Here is a 23,578-nt window from a genome sequence, read left to right as displayed (position 1 = left end):
GTATGGACTAGGAATTTTAGGTGTATTTGCAGAATACTGTTCGGGGAGGCAACATAGGAGGAGGAGCTGCCTGGTTTTAGAAATCTTGGTGCAGAAGCCCCATGTCCTTTAAGTTAAACTGCCCACCTTTGTGTGTCTGGGAGGGTCAAGGGTTAAACTGACTGCCCTTGCCCCATGGCCCGCTTCCCTGCCCGCCTCTGTGTCTGTGCCTCTTGTCTCTCTGTCCAGCAGCCTCGTGCCTTCCAGATCTCTCAAGTGGTGGTTGCGCCTTGCACATCATGCTGTTCACTGAGCAGCCATAAAATTCTCTCTTTAATTAGAAGGTTGCATGTGCTGACGCTGGCAGCATTTCAGTCACCGAGGAGTCCTCTGCTTCTCGAGCTTCTGAGGCACCTTATAAAGATGCTGCATTTTCTAAGTGCCTTGATTACCTGCTGAGAGCTCCCCACCCTGTTGAAGACCCTTCTGTGAGATGGCTGTGCTCCTGAGCATGGGGGGAATCCCCTGCCCCTGTGAATGAGTGTGCTGAGGTATCTGAATTTGTGTGTGGGCTCTGTGCTGAGATTTTGCAAGGACGCAGGTGGCGCTGTGGGTTAAAGCCTCAGCGCCTAGGACTTGCCTATTGAAAGGTCGGCGGTTCGAATCCCTGCGGCGGGGTGCGCTCCCGCTGCTCGGTCCCAGCGCCTGCCAACCTAGCAGTTCAAAAGCACCTCCGGGTGCAAGTAGATAAATAGGGACCGCTTACCAGCGGGAAGGTAAACGGCGTTTCCGTGTGCGGCTCTGGCTCGCCAGATGCAGCTTTGTCACGCTGGCCACGTGACCCGGAAGTGTCTCCGGACAGCGCTGTCCCCTGGCCTCTTGAGTGAGATGGGCGCACAACCCCAGAGTCTGTCAAGACTGGCCCGTACGGGCAGGGGTACCTTTACCTTTACCTTTTGAATCTGTCTAGAGAAGCCACTTCATGAACATTAACTCACTGTGATTCCATTAGAAGAAGCTTTTGGGGTAGGGTGTACTGAATCCCCACTTTTTGACTGTAGGTATTCCAGCTTTGCCTTCGCTCTGAGGTTGTCTGGGCACACATTCAGAGTTCTTTTCTGCAGCCATAAGACTAAAATTCTGCTCTTGGGGTGGGGAGCAAGGGAAACCTTTTTTTCTGAGTGCTGAAGACACTGCCGAGTACTGAATTCTGCCTTCGTGCAAAACTGTGGAATCCAAGGATCTGGCATCAGGCCTGGGATCCATGGAGAGGCTTTTATTGTGGGCTTTTATTGCATCTTGTGTTGGTAGCAAATAAATGTTTCACTTTCCCTCATGGCAACGAGCATGTAAAGAGCAAGACACAAGGCCAGGGTAGGATGCCTGGCTGGGATCTTCTGGGTCCAGCTATGGGAAATGGTAGTTTTGTTGGGTGAGCTGTGGGCCCTTTGTGGGTGGCTGTTTCCACGCTAAAAGTTAAAACTCTGCTCATCACATCCTTTGCTGGCAACCCTGCTCCGGTAGCAGTCATGGTGAAACTGGAGCAACTTTCACAGTCCCACTCCAAAGCGGAGCAGCCCAACACCCCGCTTAGCCCTCCATGGAGCCACTCAGACATTTCTGAAAGTCCTAGGAAATGAAGCCCTGGTCTGTGTGGTTCATGGATCCGAGCCTCAGACTTGGAGGAAGAGGAACCTCCTCAAGTCGCTCTGGGAAGCCATCCCGCTGGGGGCTGCCTTGGTGGGCTCCCACCCAGGCATTGGGCGAGGCTGGCATTGGTTGTGGTTACCTGAGGCTCTGCACCCTCCATTCCTCAAGAGAGCAAAGCACAATGGGCACAGGGAAGGAGGAGGAGCAACAGGTTACCCTCACAGCCAGATTGACGGTTGCCGTTGGTGCTTGTTGGGGATTGGAAACCACTTTGAGACTCTCCTTCTGCAAAGCAGCATGCAAGCCTTTTTCTCAATCAGTTGGTCTTCTCCTGAAGGGTAGAAGGGCTCCATACGTTCTTCCCTCCTCCCCAGTTTTTCCTTACTTCTCAGCTGGAAGCTTAGGAAGCCTCTCTGCCCTGGTGGGCCAGGGCAGTTCAACTAATGCCGCCTGCACCTATAAAAACAGCCAAGCTGTTTCTTTGGTTTGCTCTTGCTGGCTGCAGATGGCCTTCTGCCAACCCCACCCTGCCCACCCTGCCCTCAGCTGCACAGAAGCTGTGTCTGACGCAGCTCCTTAACTCTGAATGACAACCAACTCCCCCCCCCCCCGCGCAAACTCTCCCATTTCTCACCAGCTGCTGTCCTATTACCAGGCAGCTGAGTTCGCTAGGCTCTGTCTTCTTTTGGTGGTCTGGTGGAGGAAGCCCCCCCTCCCCTTGTCCTCGGGCTCCTCTGGATTCCCGCCAGGTGCCGACTGGGAAGTCCTTATTTCCCCATGCAAGGCTTGCTAAGCTGCAGTGCTGCTGCAAGTCTGGAGGGGAGGATTTAGCCCCCTCCCCTGTTGCAGGAGCAGTGTCCTCTTCCTCTCCTTGGCCAAGAGCCAGCCAGCTCCCTCCCGGGGTCCCTCTTGCCATTTATCTCATCATCCCGTGGTGTTTTTCCACGGCCTCTCCGGGTGACGTGGTTCCTTTTCTCCTGCCAACTCCCGCTCGGCAGGGACTCTCTTCTCCGGGGCCTCAACGCAGACTGGGCTGATTTACAGCCCATATGGTGGGAGACGCCGCCAGCTCCCAGCTTTTGTTGCTCAGCACCTGGCAAATGGCTGGGAAAGCCTTTTGGCTGCTCAGGAAATGGCTGCGAATCCCGGGGTGGGTGGAGCCCTTCCGAAATTGCCCCTGGGCCTGGGTGGCTTCTTTGGAGCAGCAGCATCCTAGTCCGCTCCCCCCCCCCCCCGTTTTAGTCCAAAGGGGCAGTCATGAACTCCTAAAAGAACTGGAACTTGGGACCAAGGTTCTTCTGAAATACTACTGTGCTTTCATCTGACCTGAATATGAGTGGTGCTCTGCCTATGCTCAGAGGCACGGTGTTTCTCTGGTTTTCAAGACAGGCTCCCTTAGCTAGGCCTTAGCAAGGCACGTTCCAGGTGCAGGAGATTGTAGTCTCCCCTTAGTGCCTGCCTGTGCACACGCTTTGAAGCCAGAGGTGCCATTTGAGATTTCTGCGTGCAAAGCAAGTACTGTCTACTGGAAGAGAACTGGAACTGTGGGCTCTTGCCTTGGAAGCAGTAGCAAAATTTTGGGGGGGACACTGTGGCTCCAACCATTGACCAGTGGCTGAGGAAAACCTGCCACATAATGACACTGAATGATATGGCCTGTTACAAAGTATGGAAAGGAAAAACGTGGGCAGTGGAGATATTTCTAAATAATTGGACGCTGTCTTTGGGAGGGCACTTGTGAAGATGTGTGTGATGCAGTCCCAGAGGCTGTCTGTTCATAGGAACCGACCTGCACGTGGCCTGCAGAGACTGTTCAAAGCAGAAAGTTTTACTTCTGCTCTTTTCCCTGAAATTGATAGGCATCGTTTGCATTGGAACATGCAGCTTGGGTGACATTCAGAGGCTGAGACAAGAAGGCCTCCTTCACCCATTGCCCCAGCAGGGCCCCCTTGCCTGCCAGCATTCAGTTGCTGAGACTGGTGCGGCCTCTGCCCATCATGGGGAGTTCACTCTGGCAGGAGATTTTGCCCGTCTTTGCCAGCGCCTGGAGTTCACCAGCCCAGCCCCCATGAATCTTGTGGCTTTGCTGGATCAACTGCTCATTTACTCAGCAGAGAGGGAGAAAAAAGGTGGGGCAGGGGGCAGTAGCCAGTGGGTTTGGCAATCTGCCTTGATGGAAGTACTTTCTGCTCAAGCATATAGGACTTGGGAAACTGATAAAGGGCTACTTTGGGCAAGTTTTGTTATGAAATGCTTGGTGTATCTGTCAGCTATGTCCTAAGGCCAAGTTTATACAGGAGCAATGGGATTTTTAAGAGATTTTAGAGATTAGAGATTTCATTTTAGTTTTAGTAATTTCCAAAATCCGACACAGGGCCTTTCCAGTGCATATGGGAAAGACTGTAGCTCAGTGATAAAGCATCTGCCTTGCAAACACAAGGTCCCAGGTTCAATCCCCAGCACCCCCAGACGGGGTTGGCTGAGACCCCTGCCTGAAATCCTGGAGAGGAGTTTGTGCAGACAGTACAGAAGTAGATGGGCCCAATGGTCCGACTCAAGATATAGCAGCTTCCGATGATACGTACGTAGGTGAAGGTGGATGAAAGAGAGAGAGGGAGTCCCATGTGAAGCAGTGAACTTCCTCTTCCTGCCCACGTCCTGTCAACTGTACAGATAAAAGCTAAGCCCCCTGAACCCACAACATCTGAGACTGCCGGAGGCTCAGGCCAGCACTTTGATTCAGGGCGATGGCTCAGCCAAGTCAACTTTGCAACTGGATCTTCAGTGTCAGTCTATGGTTGGTTGCTTGGTGTCCGTCTGTCTCGGGAAACAATGGAGGAGTGTGCCTTTGAGGGTGACGTCAAAGGGTTGGAGAGTTACAGCGCCTGCTGTGGCTGTAGAGACCGATGCAGGAGAGACATGTTTTGTTGTATCTGGGGCAGAAGAAGGTGTCTGGTTGTGCTGCTGCAGATGGGTCAGGGTGTTTCTTCTCTCTGCGCTCCCCCCAGCGGTCATTCCTCCTCTGGTCGCTACTATGGATGCATGACCTGACTGCCTGCCTCCAGGCACTGCGGTCATCCGCAAGGGATTCCCACATGGTGGGGTTGTTTTTGCCAGCCTTCATGTCACATTGGCAGACATCTTTGTAATGCAATCCCCATAGAGCACGTTTTTGGGGATCCTGCCGTCTTCCACTCTGTGGACATGACCAAGGCAGTGTAGACATCACTGAGACCGGAGTGCAAACATGCTGGGAATGTGAGCTTGGGAGGAGCGTGTCTTTGTTTCAAATTCTGTCCTGCCATGTGATACGCAAAACCCTCCCGACATGATGCATGTGGAAAGCGTTGAAGCGTCACTCCCGACGGTTACAAATTGCCTACAACTCACTTGCATAAAGCCATGTAGAAGCACTGGCAAAAACAATTCTGGATCTTGCAGAAGGGTCCCTCAGATGAGTACCAAGCATGGAACCAGGGCTTGCTCAGCCTGGACAGTCAAAATACCTTGTCCAAATGTCTCCTTGAAGAAAGCCATGTGGAGTTCACAACGTGCCCCAGGGTGCAGAGGGCTCTGGTGAGAGAGTAGGCCTTGTGCAGTTTGACTAGAAAATAGTGATTTTGCATGCAGATCTTTTAAATGCGCAGGCATGGAGCTTGCAGCACGAGGCTGTTGCAACATCCTCTGGGATTGAACCTCCAGCCACACCCTCCCTCCCTGTTGGAGTATGCATTTGGTTGGTGGCATGGAAAGGGGTTGGGGGTACTGCAAAAAGGGGAGAACCTATCCACGTATTTTTGTGCGTTTCCCTTCCTCTGCTAACTTTGGAGCACACATTTTGTGGTCATTTGTGTGCACCTTTAAAGGCCCCCCTTTTCTATAGGTCTCTGTGTTCCCATTTTACAGAAGGGCAGTTGTAGCTGAAAGGGAGTGAATTTTCTGAGCATGCATAGCAGAGATGGGGTCTTCAATCCAGCTGTCCCAGTTTCAAGTCTAGTTACAGCTATGCATCCCTCCTACCCACCGAGAATACCCCAAATGTTTCTCCAGGGGTGGATGGGGAAGCACTGCAGCTGGGAAGTGTTGGTGCCTAGATGCTGCTCTCCCTCTCAGCCCCCCATGTTGTCATTCTGCTGCCGTTTCCTGTGCCTTGTGTAGTTTTCACTGCCAAACTCTCTCAAGCTCTCACGTCCCCCAAGCGGTCCATTGGGAGTTTGGTCTTTCTTGCGGCTGCTTAGTATGAATAAATGTTTGTGTTTGGATGGTTTTGTCATGGCCTTTGGCTAGCACAATAAACTTATTGAACGGAATAAACGTTATTAATGAAAAGTATTGTTTGATTTGGAACAGGGCATCTGGTTTTCTCTAGCATGGAAACTAGTTTGGGTGGGGTGGCCAAATCCAACCCTTGTCCTCCTTTGCATATTATTTCCCACCTGGATAGGGTTTGGGCTCTGTGGTCCCACAAATCAGATTTGTGTAGGACAGTATTATTTGCTAGGGGGCATCTTCACTTGCCTGACAGTGCTGGTGCTGCAGTCCCGATTTGTTGCTAGTAGCTTTGGTGTTTTAAGAACTTAGGAAGAGCCTGCAGGATCAGGCCTGTAGCCTCATCTGTTCCATCTTTTCCAGCATTCTGTTCACACAGTGACCAACCAGGTGCCTGTGGGAAGCCCTCAGGCATGTTTCTGTACCACGCAGGGTGCCTTGCAGCCATTCCCCCATGAACTGGCACAACAGCTCTGTCATTGCCCTTGTGAACTGCTGCAAATTCAGAACTTCCCTTCAGTCCCCTCCGAAGACTCTGTCTCCCTCTGATGGTCCCACTGCAGCATGTTGAAGTGCTGGTGTGAATTCTCAAGATTGGACTTCTTACACATATAAAACAGTCCACTGCACATAAGAGAGCTACTATGCTAGAGAGGGAGGCACCAGTACAGCCCTCCTCCCTGGCATGCTATTACGTATTAGTATTATTATTTTTAAAATTTGCCTACCGTCCTATGTCTGTACTGTAGATCTCAGGGCAGTTCACCAAGTTTTCATTGTGTGGCAAGAGAGAAAACAAGGAGAGGCAGGCATTTGTCTGAGCTTACAGTTGCAGTAGTTCACAGGTTGACTCCCTCAGTGGCCTTAGGCGTCACGGCTGATCAAGAGGCTGCAGCTGAAATCTTTCTAGGCTGCAGTGGGGCTGGGACTCTAGCTTGCTCCTTGGCGCTGTATAGTAGACTGTGCTGGATTGTTTTGGGCCAAAATCTCATAGACAGGGCCTTGCAGAGAGACTTTTTTCAGGCTGAGTGAAGCACTTGGAGTGGGCCGGGGTGGTTTGCATTATCAGTGCTCCTCTGTTACATTTTTGGGTGCTAGTTCCTGACTCCTCCCTGCCCTCCACAACCCAGTTAACAGACTTGGAAGTATAATTTCTCCTTCATCACTGGCACTGCCCTCCTTGCTGTGGAGAAGACTCCTTGTCACGGTCAAGACCAGCTTAGCCTGAGGCAATGCTCAGGAGAAACTCAAGCACAAACGTCCCCTGGTGTCACCCTTTCTTATTCTGTCTGGGAGAGAGTCTTAACCCAGTGATCCATCATGCTCTGGTTACCTGTAGATGACTTGAATGCACTGCCCATTGGACTGTCCTTGAAGACAATGCAGAATACAGCTTGAGAACCCAAGCCACTAGTGCTGAGGCAGCTGTGTGGCTCCTAATCTCGTTCCATGCTGGTGGATCCTTTTCAAAGCCCTGTGTCAACTTGCAGGCTTGCCTGTCTCCATGGGATCTCTCTCACTCACGGGCACCATTCTCAGGTGTTTGCAGATGCAGCGAGTGGTAATTAGGGTGGGTAAGAAACTTATCTGTCCTGACTCCCAGTGGTGGGATTCTTAGCAGTTCCCCTCCCCATTATGGATTTTCTTTGCACGTCTTGCCACAAGAGAGGCATAACAGCCCCAGCCTGGGCATGTTTAATAGGAAGCAACATTCCCCTGAGTTCAACAGGGCCTGCTCCTTTCTAGTCCTACAGAGTATCACAGCCTGACATTTTGCCTTTCTGCTGCTGCTCTTGCCTCGTTCTTCAGGGGTTGCAGCTGCTGTTGGCTGTGCCGGCAACCACTCTCATGGTTTCTGTCACTGAGGCAGACAGCGGACTGCTTCTCTTCCAAGTTCATGGTTGAAGACGGTGATGGATGGGCCAGCATGAGGGCATCTTCTTTTCCACTCTGGGAGGGTGTAACCCTGTATCCCATTCCATGGGAGAGAAATCCCTTGAGTTCAAGTAAACATGTAGAAGACTGGGTAGCTATGGAATCTCCTTCTTTCTCATGTGTTGCCTGTCTCTGGCTCTCATCTCCCAGGCTGATGGGTGCTCATTGCAGGACTTCAGTGCCCTATGTGCAGTCTAGTGTATAAGAGAGCCAAGTCAATACTGTGGGTCTCTTTCTCACTTACCCCCACCCCAGTGCCAGCAGAGGTTCTCTTCTTTCTGCCCAGGAACAGGAGAAATCTCTTCTTTCCAGACATCCAAGCTTTCAGAAATTCTCAATTCCTACGCAGTATTTATGTGAGGGGTGACCCATGAAGCACCATGACCATTATACTGGGGGCTGGGGTGGCATCTGCTGTTGGCTCCTGAGCTGTGAAAGTGTCCCGTATTCTTTTCCCTATTCCTAATGCATTTTTCGTCTTCCCTTCTCAGATTCCGTAATGATGAATGGTTCCAGCGTGGCAAACACGACCACGACTGCCACCACCCCTGCAAAATCCAAGGAGGACCAGGTAGTGAACGGGCATGACGAGAAGGAGAACAACCCCTTTGCCGAGTACATGTGGATGGAGAACGAAGAGGACTTCAACCGGCAGGTGAGGCAGTTGTTGACTCTCCAGTCTGTTCCTTGGTACGCGGTTTATAGGCCAGTTTTTATGGGGAAGCCTACAGGGATTATGAGAAGCGAAATGCCAGTAGAGTACAGAACACCATTAGAAAATCAGAAATCACTTAAAAATAGATGCTCAGGCTGGCCGCCTGCTTTGTGTCGTCCTCGCTCACAGGTTGGGGCAGCCCACACTCTGGATAGGGCAGGGGGCAGGTCTTTATGACTTTCCACTAGAACTAGTCCAGCATCCTGTTCTCAAGGTGGCCAACCAAGATGCCTCTTCTGTGAACCCACAAGCAGCATTCAAGGACAGGGACACTCTCCCTTCTGTGGCTTCCAGCAACTGGTATTTGGAAATATTACAGCTGTGGAGGCAGAGGAAAGCTGTCATGGCTAGTAGCCATTTCTGGCCCTCTCCTCCACGGATTTGTCTAATCCTCTTTTAAACCCATCTAACTATGTGGCCATCACTGCTTCCTGTGGGAGGGAGTTCTGTAACTTCCATGTTGAGCAAGTGTCTAGCCCTGTCTATAGAAGTGCCATGGGAGGCAGGAAGTCTGCCATTAGAACCTCGCCTCAGCCTTGGGCAAGTGGCTCTCCTTCACCTGCATTAGTAATAGAAAGAGATTTGCCTACCCTTTTAAAAAAATGCTACTAAGATGTGGCTTTAATCAAGGGGTATGTTCAAGCTTCCTTGAAAGAACTTTATCTTTGGGTAAAGACCAGGCTGACAGATGGCAGAAGGAGGGAAGTAAGATGGAGAGGGCACAGGAGACGTCGGAGGGGAGGAGAAAGGAGATTTTTGGGGCACTAAAACGTCCATTCCTGATCTTTCAGGAAGCCCCAGTCTCTCCCTCATCTCTCTGATGGCAAGCTTCCACCTGCCTCTGTGGCTGCACGACAGCTAGGAATTTGGTCTTTATGAATCTAGTCATTTTAGATGATCTTCAACCCACTTTTTCTACCCTTGAGGTGGCTTCCGATTGCAAACTTTAGAAATGGCAGGACTCGGTAAAATCCAGCAGCATTAAAAACCAGGGGAAGGACCGCCCAACAGATGAATGCTTTCTCAAAAACAGAGGAGAAAGGAGTGGTGCCGTGCTTCCTCCAGGTTCCTCAAGGCCCCTCTCCTGGCAGTCCCAAGTTCTGGCCGCCTCTTGGGCTCGGCCTGTAGCTGCCGTAGGAGCTCCCACAGGAAGAGGCAGCGGTGCCCCCCACCCCACTGGCTCCAAGGCCACAAGGGGCTTGAAAGGTAAGCAGGAGTGCCTTGAATTCCGCCCGGAGAAGGCCCAGCAGCTGCCAGCACAGCAGTTGCCAAACAGGCGAGACAAGCTCCTCGGCATGGAGCATTCGCTGCACTTCTCAATACCTCTTCAAGGGCAGAGCTGCTGCAAAGGCTGGTCTGTAGGAGGTGGCAGGGAGAAGGATCCTGCAGCTTGCTGCCACTTCTCTTTAGGATGCATGCTCCTCTTCCCCGCATCTGTTGCCAGAGTCCTTGGGTCTGTCTCTGTCCTTGCCTCTCCCCTCCCCAGCTGCTTTTCCTCCCTGGCCACCTTGGCTCCCTTCCCTTGCACACTCCAGCCCTGCTGAGGACGCACCTTGGAGAGGACCATAGCTGAATGGGGCAAGGCAAACTCTGTTTATTGCATTTGTGCCCAAAAGGCTCCCTGAGCGGCTTACGTGTCGTCAAGACAGACACAGGCTCATGATCTGAAAAGAAACCTGACACGCAAGGTGAAAGGGACAGGGAGGGAAGAGGAAAGTAAAGACCCGGGCACCAATTTCTGAACAATTGCTCCTCCAGTGACCAGCATGGCACAGTTCAGGGGCAGGGAGGTGCTTGATGGAGCTGGGCCTCCAGTAGAGCGCATTAAATGAGCCCCGTTGCTTCCCATCTCTCTCCCGCTTAGGCAGTCTGGCGGAATGGGCCTCCAGTGGGTCCCGAGTTCAATCTCTGCCAGCATCTCCAGCAGAAAGGTTCAGTTGGCAGGTGATAGGGAAGCTCTTTTCCACCTGAGGCCCAGGAGAACAGTTGGCAGTACAAGGCTACCTGGATCAGAGGGGCTGAGCTGCTGCAACGCAGCTCCCTATATTCCTGCCTCTGGACTCTCTTTGTGCTTGACCATTGAGAATGAGCTGGGGGCAGTTTTGGTGAGAGCTGAGCCCTCAGACCTTACAGCTGAAGCTCCCTGGTTCTTATCTCAGCTGCTCTCGGCATCTCCCTTCTGCTCTGGGAGGTCTGGAACTGCTTAGCCTGCTGCGCTCCAAGCCTTGGCGGGGCGGTTTTGCTGCTTCCTGTCTTCTCGGGGCCTCTGTCCAGCTGCCAAGCTTGCGATGTGGCAGTGTGCGAGGAAAGCCTCCGCAGCAGGAAGGAATCTTGCTCAGGGATGACAGGAGAAGCCCCGCCTGCCTTCCGAGGGTCTCATTGGCAGAGGAGGAGGCTTCAGCCGAAAACAAGAAATCCAAAACCCTTCCTTCTTGGGGGTGAGCAGACCAGCCCTGCTGCTTTCCTGGAGCCAGTTGAATCAGTACTGAGCCTCTTCTGTTTGGGAGGGCAGCCTCTGGGTGGGGCCCAGAAGCAGATAGGAAGGCTTGCAGCAGGACCACTGAGGAAGGAGGATGGCAGCTCCTGCAAAATGTTCTCTGTGGGCAGGGCAAGCCAGAGTCATCAGGGAGACATTCATTCTCCTCCTTTTTAAAGAGTACAAAGGCAGGACGTTCTGGGGAAGTGGAGAAGCCCCAGGATGGAGGCATGCATGGAAGTGCGGAGAGGCCAGGTGTGCCCCTGTAGCACAGGGTCTGGTTGAACTTTAAGCTGGGCTCCTAAACTGAGTGGGTGGGCTGGCTGGCTGGCTTTGGGCTAGTTGCTCACTCTGTTGCCCATAGGGGAACCTGACCCACAAAGTGGTTGTGAAGGTGGAGGGATTGTCGAGCATTCCGTGTGCAGTGAGAAACGCTGCAACCGTGAGAAGTTGGCCTCTCAAGGGCTTCTTGGCATGCCTGCATTATGACAGCTGCTGGGATGAACGAAGCGTCCCTGGTCCAGGAGAGGCCGCTCTGTGGCTGGTGCAAATGAAAGCCACAAAAGCCGTGGGATTTGCCGGCTGGGACTTCCCTGCTTGCAAATGCAACTGAGCTTCACAAGCAGAAGGGGAGCTGGGGTCCGGGGTACTGTTTGTCAGGAAGTGTGAAACTAGTCCTCCCCAATCTGAGGCCTTCCCAATGGTTTGGACCGCATCTCCAGCTGCTTGGACTACATCAGCCTTATGCGGCTCGGGATCCCAACCCCTGGAGGACAGTCTCCCCCCACATGAACTGACTCAGACCCTGCAGCCTTCATTGGAGGACCTTCTCCATCTGCCTCATCCACAAGAGGAGTATAATGGGGCAACACGAAATCAGGCCTTTCCTTTTCATTGGGCAACATGCACATCCTTGAGGAATGCTGTCCCTGGGTAATCTTGCCAGGCACCATTATACTTCGTTTTTAGGCGCCGGCCTAAGACATGTTTACTTAGTCCTTGGGCTCAGTAGCAGAGCATGAGACTCCTAATCTCAGGATCATGGGTTCAAGTCCCATGTTGGGCAAGAGATTCCTGCATTGACCCTTGTGGTCCCTTCCAACTCTACAGTATTCTGTTCATCTCTGTTGTTCTGCTCATCTTTTAATAGGGTGGGCCAGGCCTTTTCCTTCTTACTGTGCTGTTGGGTGAGCATTTGAGGGGTTTTGCACTGCACAATGCTTTTTAATTTTGCTTTTACTTGATTTCTGTGCTTCATCATCTTTTCTGAGAGGTATTCTTTTTGTCTAAAGCAACTTAGAAATGCATTGAATAAGTAACAAATGCAAAAGGATGGTCATGCTGGCTGGAGCTGATGGGAGTTGTAATCCAAACGTCTGGTGAGCGCCAGGTTGCTCAAGGTTGTGTTGGGCCCTGCTTGTGTGGAACAGTTGGTGGTGGCCAGGAGGCCTTGACCAGTTGGCCATGGCTGGGGCCTGTGCATTTCACCCACCGTCCAACATACAGTCTGAGGTGAGGCTTGAGAAACCATGTCCCTAGTCCTCCTTGGTTCCCTGGTTTGGGATTTGCGTGTGGAGGAAGCACCTGGAATGAGGACGTAAGAGCCATGCGGCTAAGTCAGGCTAAAGGCCCTGCTCACCCGGCATCCTGTTTCCCTCTGGCCTACCAGGTGCCTCTGGAAAGCCCACAAGCGGGACAGGAGCACGATAGCAGCCCCCTTTTCTCCCACCCTTGTTTCCCAGCAACTCACATTTATGGGCGTACTGGAGGGTGCAGCAAGCAGCCATTCACCGCCGGATCCTCCGTGAGTTTATCAGAACCATCCAAGTTAGTGGCCAGTAGCTCATGTCAGAGTTTGGCTTTGTGAAGGAGGTATTCCCTTGTGTCATAGAGTTAAGAGAGTTGGAAGGGACCCAGAGGGTCATCTGGTTGCATCTCTGTAATGCAAAAATCACAGCTAGTCTGAGTTTTCCAACATGCGCCTTCACTGGGTGACCATAGACATTAATTAGCGTTTTAAGAGAGGGACAAAAAAAAAAAAACCACTCCCTAACCACTTGCTTAAAGGAAACGGTGTTTGTCATGCCCATTCACCCAACGGAGTGGTATAACAATAAATTAAAGCGGTGGCTGCAGCAATACAGTGGAATTAATAACATTGGAAAACAAGAAACACATTGATTTCTGCAGCAAATTGGCAGTCAAATGGCCGTGCCACTCTGTCTAGGGAGTTTTCCTCCCAAGTCAGTTGGGAAGACTCTCTAGTGCAGGCTTCCTCAACCTCGGCCCTCCAGATGTTTTTGGCCTACAACTCCCATGATCCCTAGCTAGCAGGACCAATGGTAAGGGATGCTGGGTGTTGTAGTCAAAACATCTAGAGGGCCGAGGTTGAAGAAGCCTGCTGCAGTGTCCAGGGATAATATCCTAAATTAAGGTAGCCGTAGAAGGCAGCAGCTGTTTAAGTCACCACTAGCAGCATGTTAGGGACTGCCTCCTGCAGAACAGCCAAATGTCACATGATCCCAGCCAAGAGACCTTCTAGCCTTCAGTAAACAGACACGGCTGTAAAAATGGAGATTAATGAAGAGAGGGGAGGGAGGCAGCAGCCCAGTGAATCCACAGCTAAGTCTGCATTTGACTGCTCCTTGTCACCTGCCTGTCTCTGTCTTTCCCCCTACTGAAGGTCAGACACATGCATGCATGGTTGTGTTACAGTGCCCCCTAATGCAGGATTAGTTCCCGGGTGGGGGGGGTGTTTAGTGCTCGCTGTGATGTCTGGATTAAGCACATGTCGGGAAAATTGCAATGTTGTTGGGGCCGGTGCAGCTTCCATTCTCCATCCTCTCAGGGACGCATGCCAGCAGTGGGTCCCAAGTGCCACCGTGCGCCAGCTTGAAGTACAGCACCATCTGCAGTTGGGCTGATGAGACGTGAAATCTGAGCTTGCTCTTGCCTTGCCAGCTTGGTGATTTGAAGGTTGACATGATTGGGAAAAGAAGGGTTATGGTGTCTCTGGCCTTTTTCCCTTGTTTTAATGGGCTCCACTGAGAGGCTAGAGCTCACACACAAGTGTCTGTGAAAACCTTGCCTTGGCATCCCCCAAAATTTCTGGGCTTTGATGAGTGAAACTTAATGAAGAGATGGATTGCCCTGTGCAGAAGGAAGGATTAGAGAAAGGCATTATAGATGAAGGGATGGCTGCCAGAATGCCACACAGTGCATCTGTGGAGTGGCCATACTTTAAAACACAATACTGTGTGCATCTCTGCTCACCCTCCAAATAATATTGAGAATGGCGTGGGAGGAGTGGATGGAAATCTTTTTTCCCCTCCTAATCCTGGAACAGGGACGTGGGTGGCACTGTGGGTTAAACCACAGAGCCTAGGACTTGCTGATCAGAAGGTCGATGGTTCGAATCCCCTTGATGGGGTGAGTTCCCGTTGCTCGGTCCCTGCTCCTGCCAACCTAGCAGTTCGAAAGCACGTCAAAGTGCAAGTAGATAAATAGGTACCACTCTGGCGGGAAGGTAAACAGCATTTCTGTGTGCTGCTCTGGTTTGCCAGAAGCAGCTTAGTCATGCTGGCCACATGACCCGGAAGCTGTACGCCGGCTCCCTCGGCCAGTAAAGCGAGATGAGCGCCGCAACCCCAGAGTCGGCCACAACTGGACCTAATGGTCAGGGGTCCCTTTACCTTTAATCCTGGAGCAGCCTTCCCCAAGCTGGTGTCGTCCAGCTGTTTGAGGCTTTGGTTCCCATTGATCCCAGTCAGAAAAGCCTATGCTATAGTAGAAAACAGCTGGAGGGCAACGTAAGTACCTAAGAAGAGCCCTGCTGGATCAGGCCCGTGACTCATGTGGTTCAGCATCCCGTTCTCACAGTGGCCTACCAGGTACTCATTATGGGAAATTGGATCCGAACAACAGAGCTCTCTCCCTTTCTGGGGTTTCCAGGAGCTGACATTCAGAAGCATTGCTGCCCCTCCTCCTCCATTAATTTCTCTAATCCTCTCTTAAAGCCATCCAAGTTGGTGGCCCTCCCTGCCTCCTGCGGAGCAAGTGCCATAGTTTAACAATGTGCTCCTGTCCACTGAGAGAGGAGAGTCCCTCAAAGACCACCTTGATAAAAATTCCCGAAGCTTATCTGTTAGGGTTGGTGGGCAAAGACATACCACATATGAAAAAAACAACTTTTTATATGCAATAACAGCTGCCAGGGTAATTATTGCCACTAAATGGAAATCTCAGGACACACCAAGAAAGGAAGAGTGGATTTGTAAATTAAGTGAGTATATAGAATTGGCAAAATTAACTTCAATTATAAGATACCAATCAAATCAAAAGTTAAGAATGAAGTGGAAGTATTTCAAAGATTATTATGTCAAAATATTGTTCTAAAAATAACATGCTAATAGGCTTAGAATAAAAAATGTAAGCAATAACAAAACCAATAAAGAAAGAAGGAAAAATCAGAATGTAACAAAAATAATTTATTATAGAATGCAAGGGGGAAAGGTAGAAATATAAAGAAGTTGAATTGCTGTGGAGGGAAGTAGAGGGTTGGAGGTGGGTTTTATAATTAAGTGTATAATTAAGTACCTGTTGTAATTTAGATATTATATTTTATGTGAGGGAATCATTGGGAATTTTGGTTATTATGTATATATGTTAAGTTTCAATAAAGATCTTTGGGGGGGGGGGGACAAGCTAAACCAAAGTTTTGCATTGTACAAAAAAAAAATCATTGTGAAACTGCAGCCACTCGCTTAGGTGGCTCTAAAAGCGGTCAGACAAAGAAAGGGAGAGGCCTGCCATTGGCAATTCGCGACTGACAAGGGAAAACCCAGGTGAGGTTGAGTATCTGGAAGAGCAGGGGCTAGCCAGGAGCTGCCCTCCTTGTTTGCATCAGGTTTCTCAATGGCATCTGACATTGGTGAGCCAGGGAGGAATACCAGTCCATGGTCTGAAAGCCATTGATGCCACCGTGTTGCTGAAGCTAAGCAGCTCTGAATGGCCGCCTGTGTTGCTGCCCTGGGTTCCATGATGGAAGGAAGGGATTGTATAAATAAATACTACTTTGGGGTTGGTGCAGTAACTTTGACAGGATGACAAGCAGTTGGAGGTACATCTTTTCCTATGTGACCCTCCCTTGTGGATCTGCTTCCTGGCCAGGTGGAGGAGGAGCTTCAGGAGCAGGAATTCCTCGACCGCTGTTTCCAGGAGATGCTGGATGAAGAGGACCAGGATTGGTTCATCCCGTCCCGTGACCTGCCCCAGGGCATTGGGCAGCTTCAACAGCAGCTGAACGGGCTCTCGGTCAACGACAACACCCACAGCCACGTATCGGAAGACATTTTGGTAAGCCCTGGGACAGGGGCTAGAAGTGGGCATGGGGACCTGGCTCTGTCGGTCGGTCACAGATAAGGGGCAGGGATGTGAAGAGGGAGGAAAAAAGGTGGGCAGAATCTTTTCAGTGCTCCCACATTTTAGAATCCATCCGCAATCGGAGGGGCAGCAGCTGCTACCGATAGCTGTCATTTTAAAACTGTTTTTATGGACAATTTTATGAGAAAATCTGGCTGGATCAGGCCAGGAAGAAGCTGAGATATCAATACCTCAACATGGGAGGCGCGCAGGGAGTAGGCAGGGAGGAAGGGGTTATTGAAAGGGCATAGAAATGAGGAACAGCCCAAGAGATGAGAATTTCAGCCAGCTAGTATTAGAAGAAAGGGCAGGGAGGGGATGCAAGTACCAAGAGAAGAGCCCTTGTGCAATGATGGGGAAGGGAGCAGAAATCCTGGTCTCTCTTCAGCTCCTACTTTGGAAGGTTACAGGGGCTTGGGGAGCCCTGCCAGGGTTTGTTGCACCACCATGATCTTGGAGTGGGGACCCCTACCCGTCCCCCAAGTGGTTGCACTGGAGGCAGTGGGCTCCCTTGCTCTCAGGCACACTTTTCTGGCCCGGTTAAAATCAAGGAGGTCCTGAAATCCAGCCATTTCCCCAACTGGTCTTCCCTGAGCTCACTTAGGGCTGGGGTGCTTCTTCTCATTCGCCTGTCCGTCTCTATAAACTAGTAATAAATGACCCACCACACGGGGGGCCCAGTATTCCGAGCCACTTTTGAAAGTAAAATATGTACTGGATTGGAATTGTCACATCTGTTCTGACTTAAGCGCATTCTGCTTTTACAGTGGTGCCTCGCAAGACGAAATTAATTTGTTCCGCGAGTCTCTTCGTCTTGCGGTTTTTTAGTCTTGCGAAGCACCCCTATTAGCGGATTAGCGCTATTAGCGGCTATTAGCGGTTTAGCGGCTATTAGCGGATTAGAAAAGGGGGGGTGAGGGAAAAAACTCGCAAGACGTTTTCATCTTGCAAAGCAAGCCCATAGGGGAATTCGTCTTGCGAAGCACCTCGAAAAACGGAAAACCCTTTCGTCTAGCGAGTTTTTTGTCTTGCGAGGCATTCGTCTTGCGGGGCACCACTGTATCATTTTTCGGTCCCTTTGCCTCATTTTGTTACGGCTCTTAACTTCAACAAATAACAGTGATCTAAACTTTTAAGTTATGGATCGTTTGATGTGGGCAGGAAGAGAGTGGGCTCTCAGGAGAGGGGAATGGAGGGAAATGGGCCATTTGTATCCCTGAAGAGAAGGACAGGTGGGAAAGCCAGTTAAAAGCCGAGGAGCAACCTGGGGGCGGGGGCGGGGGGGCGGTGTTCTTTCCTGCCTGTGACTAGCTGACCTCTTTCCCCCCTTCTCCCTTTCAGAGCAAAAGCACCTTAAACCCCGACGCCAAGGAGTTTGTCCCCGGAGTGAAGTACTGAACCTTCTTGCAAAGACAATTTCTTTTTGCCCTGGATGGGGGTGGGGGGTGGGGGTAGGGCAGCGGGACCCGAAGCAGCGGTGGGGCAAATAGACTCCTGGTGGGCGAATCGGTGGGACTCTTTACGCCACTTCATCCCTCTTCTTTCTTGCTGCGTCGGGACACTTTGAGACAAACTGACGAGAAGGAATGCCCACCACGGGACTCAGCACAGATCCAGACGGGGCACCTCCTTGGTTTTTCTTGTTTTTCCCCCCTCTCACCTTTTCCTGTTTTACAGCAGCCAGCCTAGCCTGACCGCCAGCAGGGTCTCCTGACTGCCCACCCGCCTCCTCCTCCTCCCCACTGGGCAGCCCCTTGGCTGGGCATGCTTTGGACACTTTGCAGGCCCTGCTGCGTGGCGGGGAAAGGCCCCCCGGATGTCTCTCTTTCTCCTTGGTGGAAGTTCTCAAGCTGGGCAGGCCAGATCTGCCGCCAGCCAGCCCAGTGCTTCTGCTTCTCCTCTTCTGCCTGGCTTTGGAGTACCTCCCTTCCTCTTGCCCTCTCTCGCTCAGGCCAGTTGTGATTCCAGCAGGTGGGGTTGCAGCTCCATGGGCCTCAGCCTGCAAAGTGACCTCTTCCACCACCAAACCCCTGGGTGTCTTGAAGGCAGGGGAGCCTGAGGGCTTGGGGGAGTTGGCTTGAACCCCATCCCGCTACATTTGCAAGCACGTGGCCTCCCGCTGAGGAGGCGGGGGGGGGGGTCCCAGGAAGTCCACAGAGTTGTTGAGGCACAATGAACCATTTCCTGGTCTTCTGCATCACTGTTTTTCTCTCTCAGCTTTCCTATCATCCTCCTCCTCCTCCTCCTCCCTGCTTCGGCCCCCAACTAAAATAGTCGTAATCAGGAACGACAGGGTATATTTTCTCCACCTGACAGCTGTTTGATCCAATGCAAACAAAGGACGTCTCTCCCCCTGAGGAGGGAGGCTTTGGGCTCTTTGCCGCTCCTGCCCAGGAGCCTTTGGCAGAGGGGGTTTCTGATCCCAGCAGGTTTGTGTCTTCTCTCCAACTGGGCCCAGTTCCCTCAACATCCTAGCTGCTGAGAAGTTTGGGGAGCTGCATTTGGGCTTGTCTGTGGACCAGAAAGAACAGGTGGGCCACACCAGCCGAACAGGCCCTAAACAGCTTGCAAAAATCAAGACACATCCAACAGCACAGAAGGAGCTTCTCCCCAACCTCTGGGCTTCTGGGTTGTCCGGTATCTGCCACCACCTTCAGCAAAAGACCCAAGGCAAGACCATGCTCTGCATCTTACCTGGGAGAGCAGGGAAGGAGAGCTAGGCAGGAGCTTAGAAAACTTCCCTATCTCACCCCACCCCTACTGCCAGGGGTCTTTTTATCCAAGTTTTGTCTTTTTCCAGGGCTCCCCCATAGAGGGAAAAATGGTGAGGGAATATTTTGGAATTGCTGAGGGGATTTTTACAGCATGAACACACCTAGCTTCATCTGCAAAAAAAGGGAGGGGGCAGCAGTTCTCCATCAGCATTGCCAGCTCAGATTCCAGTTCATGAGCCCCTTTGCTTAGCCCTCTTGCTTTCTTGGGGGCCATGGGAAGAACACCCCTCCCATGGGCTTGTGGGACAGCTGCAGTTCAGCCAGTCTGGACCCAGGTCCCCAAAGCAAGCTGCCAGGAGATGGCAGGGCAGAGACCTTCACTGCCAAGGAGGGCGGCCAGCTTGCCCCTCTCCTCCCTGTTTAAAATCTGGTTCCTGTTGAATGCATAGGGTGCCCCCACCAAGTCTGACTTTGGGGAGGGGTGAGACTGACAGAAGGGATCCAGCCGGGAGCCTGTGCTCTTGCAGTCGCAAGTGAAAAAGCAGCTTAACTGTGGAGCTGTATGTATGTCAGGATCCCTTCCCCAGATTCTTTCCATGGATTCCCAATTGCAAAGGCATATCACGTGTCAATCTACTTTGGAGCAGCTTGTCTTGCAAAGCTACCTGACTTCTTGGCACATGTGCAGAGTAAAGAGTTCTCCACCCCAAACTCTTTGAGGGGCAGAGGCCAGCCTGGCTTTCAGTGGTCACCTGTCCATTTGCCCTTATCTGCCTGCATTTGGCATTTGTAGAGAGGGGCAGAGGCAGCTGGCTCTGGTCTTGGTCTTACTTTTTTAAAAAGGAGGAGATGGGCAAGTTCTCCATGATCCAGATTTCTTCAAAGCCACGTTTCAGGCTTGCTTATTTAAATAATCAGCAGTATAATTGGACAGAGCAGATGAGTGGGGCCATATCCACTCTTCCCCATTCCCTTCCCCCTTTGCTCTTTTCTCTCCCCCCCCCCCCTTTGCAATCTCTGGTTTCTTTCTGAAGAAGTCTTTGCAATTATGTTCTGTCCATTTTTAAAACAATGCATTCTTAAAATAAATTGGTTTTGAGCTGGGTGTGATGCAGAGTTCTTTCCAATTTTGGCAGAGGGGCTTCCTGGCAGAGCCTACCACTCCCCGATGGGAAAGGGGAGTAGGTGGTAATGGATAAAAACGTGGTGGTGGAAGAGGCTGGTTTCTCCTTCGTACCATCTCATGAAAGAGGGAGTCCAGGCTCCAAGGAACGTGGAGAATGATGGTCATTGGAATAAGTTTTTTTTGGGAGGGGGAAGGGCAGGATATAGAGTAGGACTTTTGCACATTTCTCCGTCTAACATAAGGACTACCCTGGAACACTTGCACATGAACGTAAGGGGAGCATACTGGATCCGGGCAAGGGGCCATCTAGTCCAGCATCCTGTTCTCACAGTGGCCAAGCAGATGACTCAGTGGGAAACCAGCAAGCAGGACTTCAGCCCAAGAGCAACTCACCCCACCTGTGTTCTCCAGCAACTGGGACTCAGTAGCATTGCAGCCCCCAAACATGGAGGCAGAGCACAGCCATTGTGGCTAGGAGCCATCAGTAATAGTCCTCTCCATGAATTTGCCCATTCCTCTTTTATAATTATTTAATATTAATTAATTGTGCCAGTGTGGTGTAGTGGTTAAGAGTAGTAGACTGGTAATCTGGTGAACTGGGTTCGCGTCTCCGCTCCTCCACATGCAGCTGCTGGGTGACCTTGGGCCAGTCACACTTCTCTGAAGTCTCTCAGCGCCACTCACCTCACAGAGTGTTTGTTGTGGGGGAGGAAGGGAAAGGAGATTGCGAGCTGCTTTGAGACTCTTTCGGGTAGTGATAAAGCGGGATATCAAATCCAAACACTTCTTCTACTTGTTCCCCACCCACTTGACTGAGTTGTCGCAGCTACTTTTGCCAGCTTCCAACAAAATATAAAAGAAAACAGTGAAACATCAAAAGCTTCCCTAAACACGGCTGCCTTCTAAAAGTCAGCTAGTTTTTTATTTCCTTGACATTTGACGGGAGAGCGTTCCACAGGGCGGGCACCGCTGCCGAGAAGGCCCTCTGCCTGGTTCCCAGTATATTCACTTCTCAAAATGAGGGAACAGCCAGAAGGCCCTCACAGCTGGACCTAATGCTCTTTTAAAAGCCATTAGGTTGGTGACCATCTTCAGGAGAGTCGTGACCTGAAACATGACAATTATTGACCATCCCCAAATGGCTAAACTGGCTCACGAACTATCCGTCCCACAGTAACAGCATCTTTATGCGGGAGAGCACTTGGGCTTTTGCAAATACGAAAGCCAAATCTTGGGTCTGAAGCCTGAAATGAGGTGCTGGGACATGGCTTCTCAGCCTGCTCCTATAGAAACCAGCCTTGTCAAAGCCCAAATCAATAGGGCAGAGCTTACCAAACTGTGTCATGACACATCAGTGTGTTGTGGCTGCAGTGTGTAGGTTTGTCACACAAATGCTCCTTGCTGTCCTGGGGCTGGAAAGGGGTCAGTTTAACCTCCGGTTTTTGCTAGTAAAACTGAATTACTGTGTCGTGAAATGATGCACGTCTAAAGAGATGTATCACCAACACGACAAGTTTGGAAAGCTCTGCAGTAGGGGTCTGCTATCCCAACCGCAAGGAAGAGCCCTTCTCTGTGTCTCTGGGCAGCTTGGAGGAGAGGAATTTCATCAGCAACTCCCTAGGTGAACTTCCTTGACGTAACCAGGTGCTTGTTGCCGACAAAACAGGCTGAATGACGACACGCAGCCCACCAGACCAAGAACACTGCGGCTTGGCGGTCTTGCTTTTTTCCTTTTTTTAATGAACGTTACGAAACATGCCCCTACAAAAACGTCCTTCCGAAGCAGAACAGGCAGTCTTTGAACATTTAAAAAACGGGTCCATGGCATGGAGAGAAAGAGAGAACGAGAAAGAGCAGGACAGGTCAGGTCATGGGGTGGGGAGCATCCTGCACCTCTAGGCAAAGGAGTGTGTGTAGAAGACATTCACGTTGGCTGCGTAGTCCAGGGGGACGGCTTGGCCAACATGCTTGGCCCCCAGGCTCGCCCCTCCCAGCGCCGAGGACTGCTTCAGCTTCAGGAGGCTGAACTTGGAGAAGGCGCTGCCGGGCTGCTCTCTGTGCGCCTGGTCGAGGACGCGGATGAAGCCTGGGAGAGGAAAAGAGGCAGGGAACGGTCATTCGGAGGACACCAATCCCTAAAGGTAAAGGGAAGCCTGACCGTTAAGTCCATTCGCGGACGACTCTGGGGTTGCGGCGCTCATCTCGCTTTACTGGCCAAGGGAGCCGGCGTACAGCTTCCGGGTCATGTGGCCAGCATGATGTAAGCCGCTTCTGGCGAACCAAAGCAGGGCACGGAAACACCATTTACCTTCGCACCGGAATGGTATCTATTTATCTACTTGCACTGGTGTGCTTTTGAACTGCTAGGTGGGCAGGAGCAGGGACAGAGCAACAGGAGCTCACCCCGTTGCGGGGATTCGAACCGCTGACCTTCTGATTGGCTAGCCCAAGAGGCTCAGTGGTTTAGACCACAGTGCCACCCACCCTACCAGGTGCTAATTTGGTACCCAGATGGGCACTCCACCGGGCAGGCAAATGAGAGGCAGCACAGGAGCTGTGATTCCCGTATCGCAGGAGGTTGGACTAGATGACCCTCAGGTCCCTGCCAACTCTGCACTCTTTCACAACACTCTTTGCATCAAAACATCCCCGGCCTCGCCAAAGTGGTGCACGACTCGTCTGCCTTCATCCCCGACAGCCGCTCACCTCCTTTCATCAATTCCCAGCTGTTCCACACCGATCCGACGCACACGATGGGCAGCCCCAGGTCTCCTAGGAAGAGGCTCTGGCAGGGAGGAGAAAGAAGGGCAGGAAAGAGCCTCTGAGGATTCATTTCTGACATTTATTTCCTCTCCCCACCCCCTTTCCTGCACCCAGGGCCTTTCCCAGTAAGGCTCCAAACCTTCCGCAAAGTGGCTGCCCAGCATGCCAGAGTAAGATGCCTCTGGGAATGTGTGGCAGGTGCCCTCTGGAAACCCAGAGAGAAGCACCCCTGGCTCTGCATGGCAGGGGGTTGGACTGGATGACCTTTGGGGGTCCCTTGCAATTCTACAATTCCCTCTCCGGTTTCAGGTTTCCAGACGAGGTAAGACAAAGGCATCTGTACAAATAACCACACTGGCACCTTTAGGTGTGCATGCCGGTTATCCTGAGATTCCTGCATAGCGGGGGGTTGGGCTAGATGACCCTCGGGTCCCTTCCAACCCTACAATTGTATGATTCTATCCCCTTGGTCAGGACAGAACTGGAATCTCGAAATAAGCCACAAGGCAGGAAGCCTGCTTGGACCCCAC

At 51.5% G+C, this 23,578-nt stretch overlaps 2 protein-coding genes and 1 long non-coding RNA gene across 4 annotated transcripts in view; 2 read left to right on the top strand and 1 right to left on the bottom strand.

The window, feature by feature from the left end:
* The window catches only part of PAIP2B (poly(A) binding protein interacting protein 2B), a 35,521-nt gene extending 15,257 nt beyond the window's left edge, over positions 1-20,264 (top strand). For both annotated transcript variants that reach the window (XM_083757198.1, XM_083757197.1), the window contains exons 2-4: positions 8,325-8,488; positions 16,194-16,379; positions 17,787-20,264. In XM_083757198.1, coding sequence (XP_083613324.1) covers positions 8,333-8,488; positions 16,194-16,379; positions 17,787-17,843 — 399 coding nt within the window. In that variant the 5' untranslated portion in view covers positions 8,325-8,332 and the 3' untranslated portion in view covers positions 17,844-20,264. The remainder of the gene's footprint in view (positions 1-8,324; positions 8,489-16,193; positions 16,380-17,786) is intronic.
* Positions 1-23,578, top strand: part of LOC310853040 — a 484,331-nt gene that overhangs the window by 455,403 nt on the left and 5,350 nt on the right. The window lies entirely within an intron of this gene.
* NAGK (N-acetylglucosamine kinase) overlaps positions 19,630-23,578 on the bottom strand; it is a 28,957-nt gene continuing 25,008 nt past the window's right edge. Inside the window, exons 9-10 of the mRNA XM_083757160.1 lie at positions 22,992-23,070; positions 19,630-22,371 (exon numbers count right to left, since the gene is read on the bottom strand). Of these exons, the coding sequence (XP_083613286.1) occupies positions 22,181-22,371; positions 22,992-23,070 (270 nt within the window). The 3' untranslated portion in view covers positions 19,630-22,180. The remainder of the gene's footprint in view (positions 22,372-22,991; positions 23,071-23,578) is intronic.

Source organism: Podarcis gaigeae, assembly GCF_964106915.1.
Source record: "Podarcis gaigeae genome assembly, chromosome: 9".
Lineage (NCBI taxonomy): Eukaryota > Metazoa > Chordata > Lepidosauria > Squamata > Lacertidae > Podarcis > Podarcis gaigeae.
This window is presented reverse-complemented; position numbering and strand designations above follow the sequence as displayed.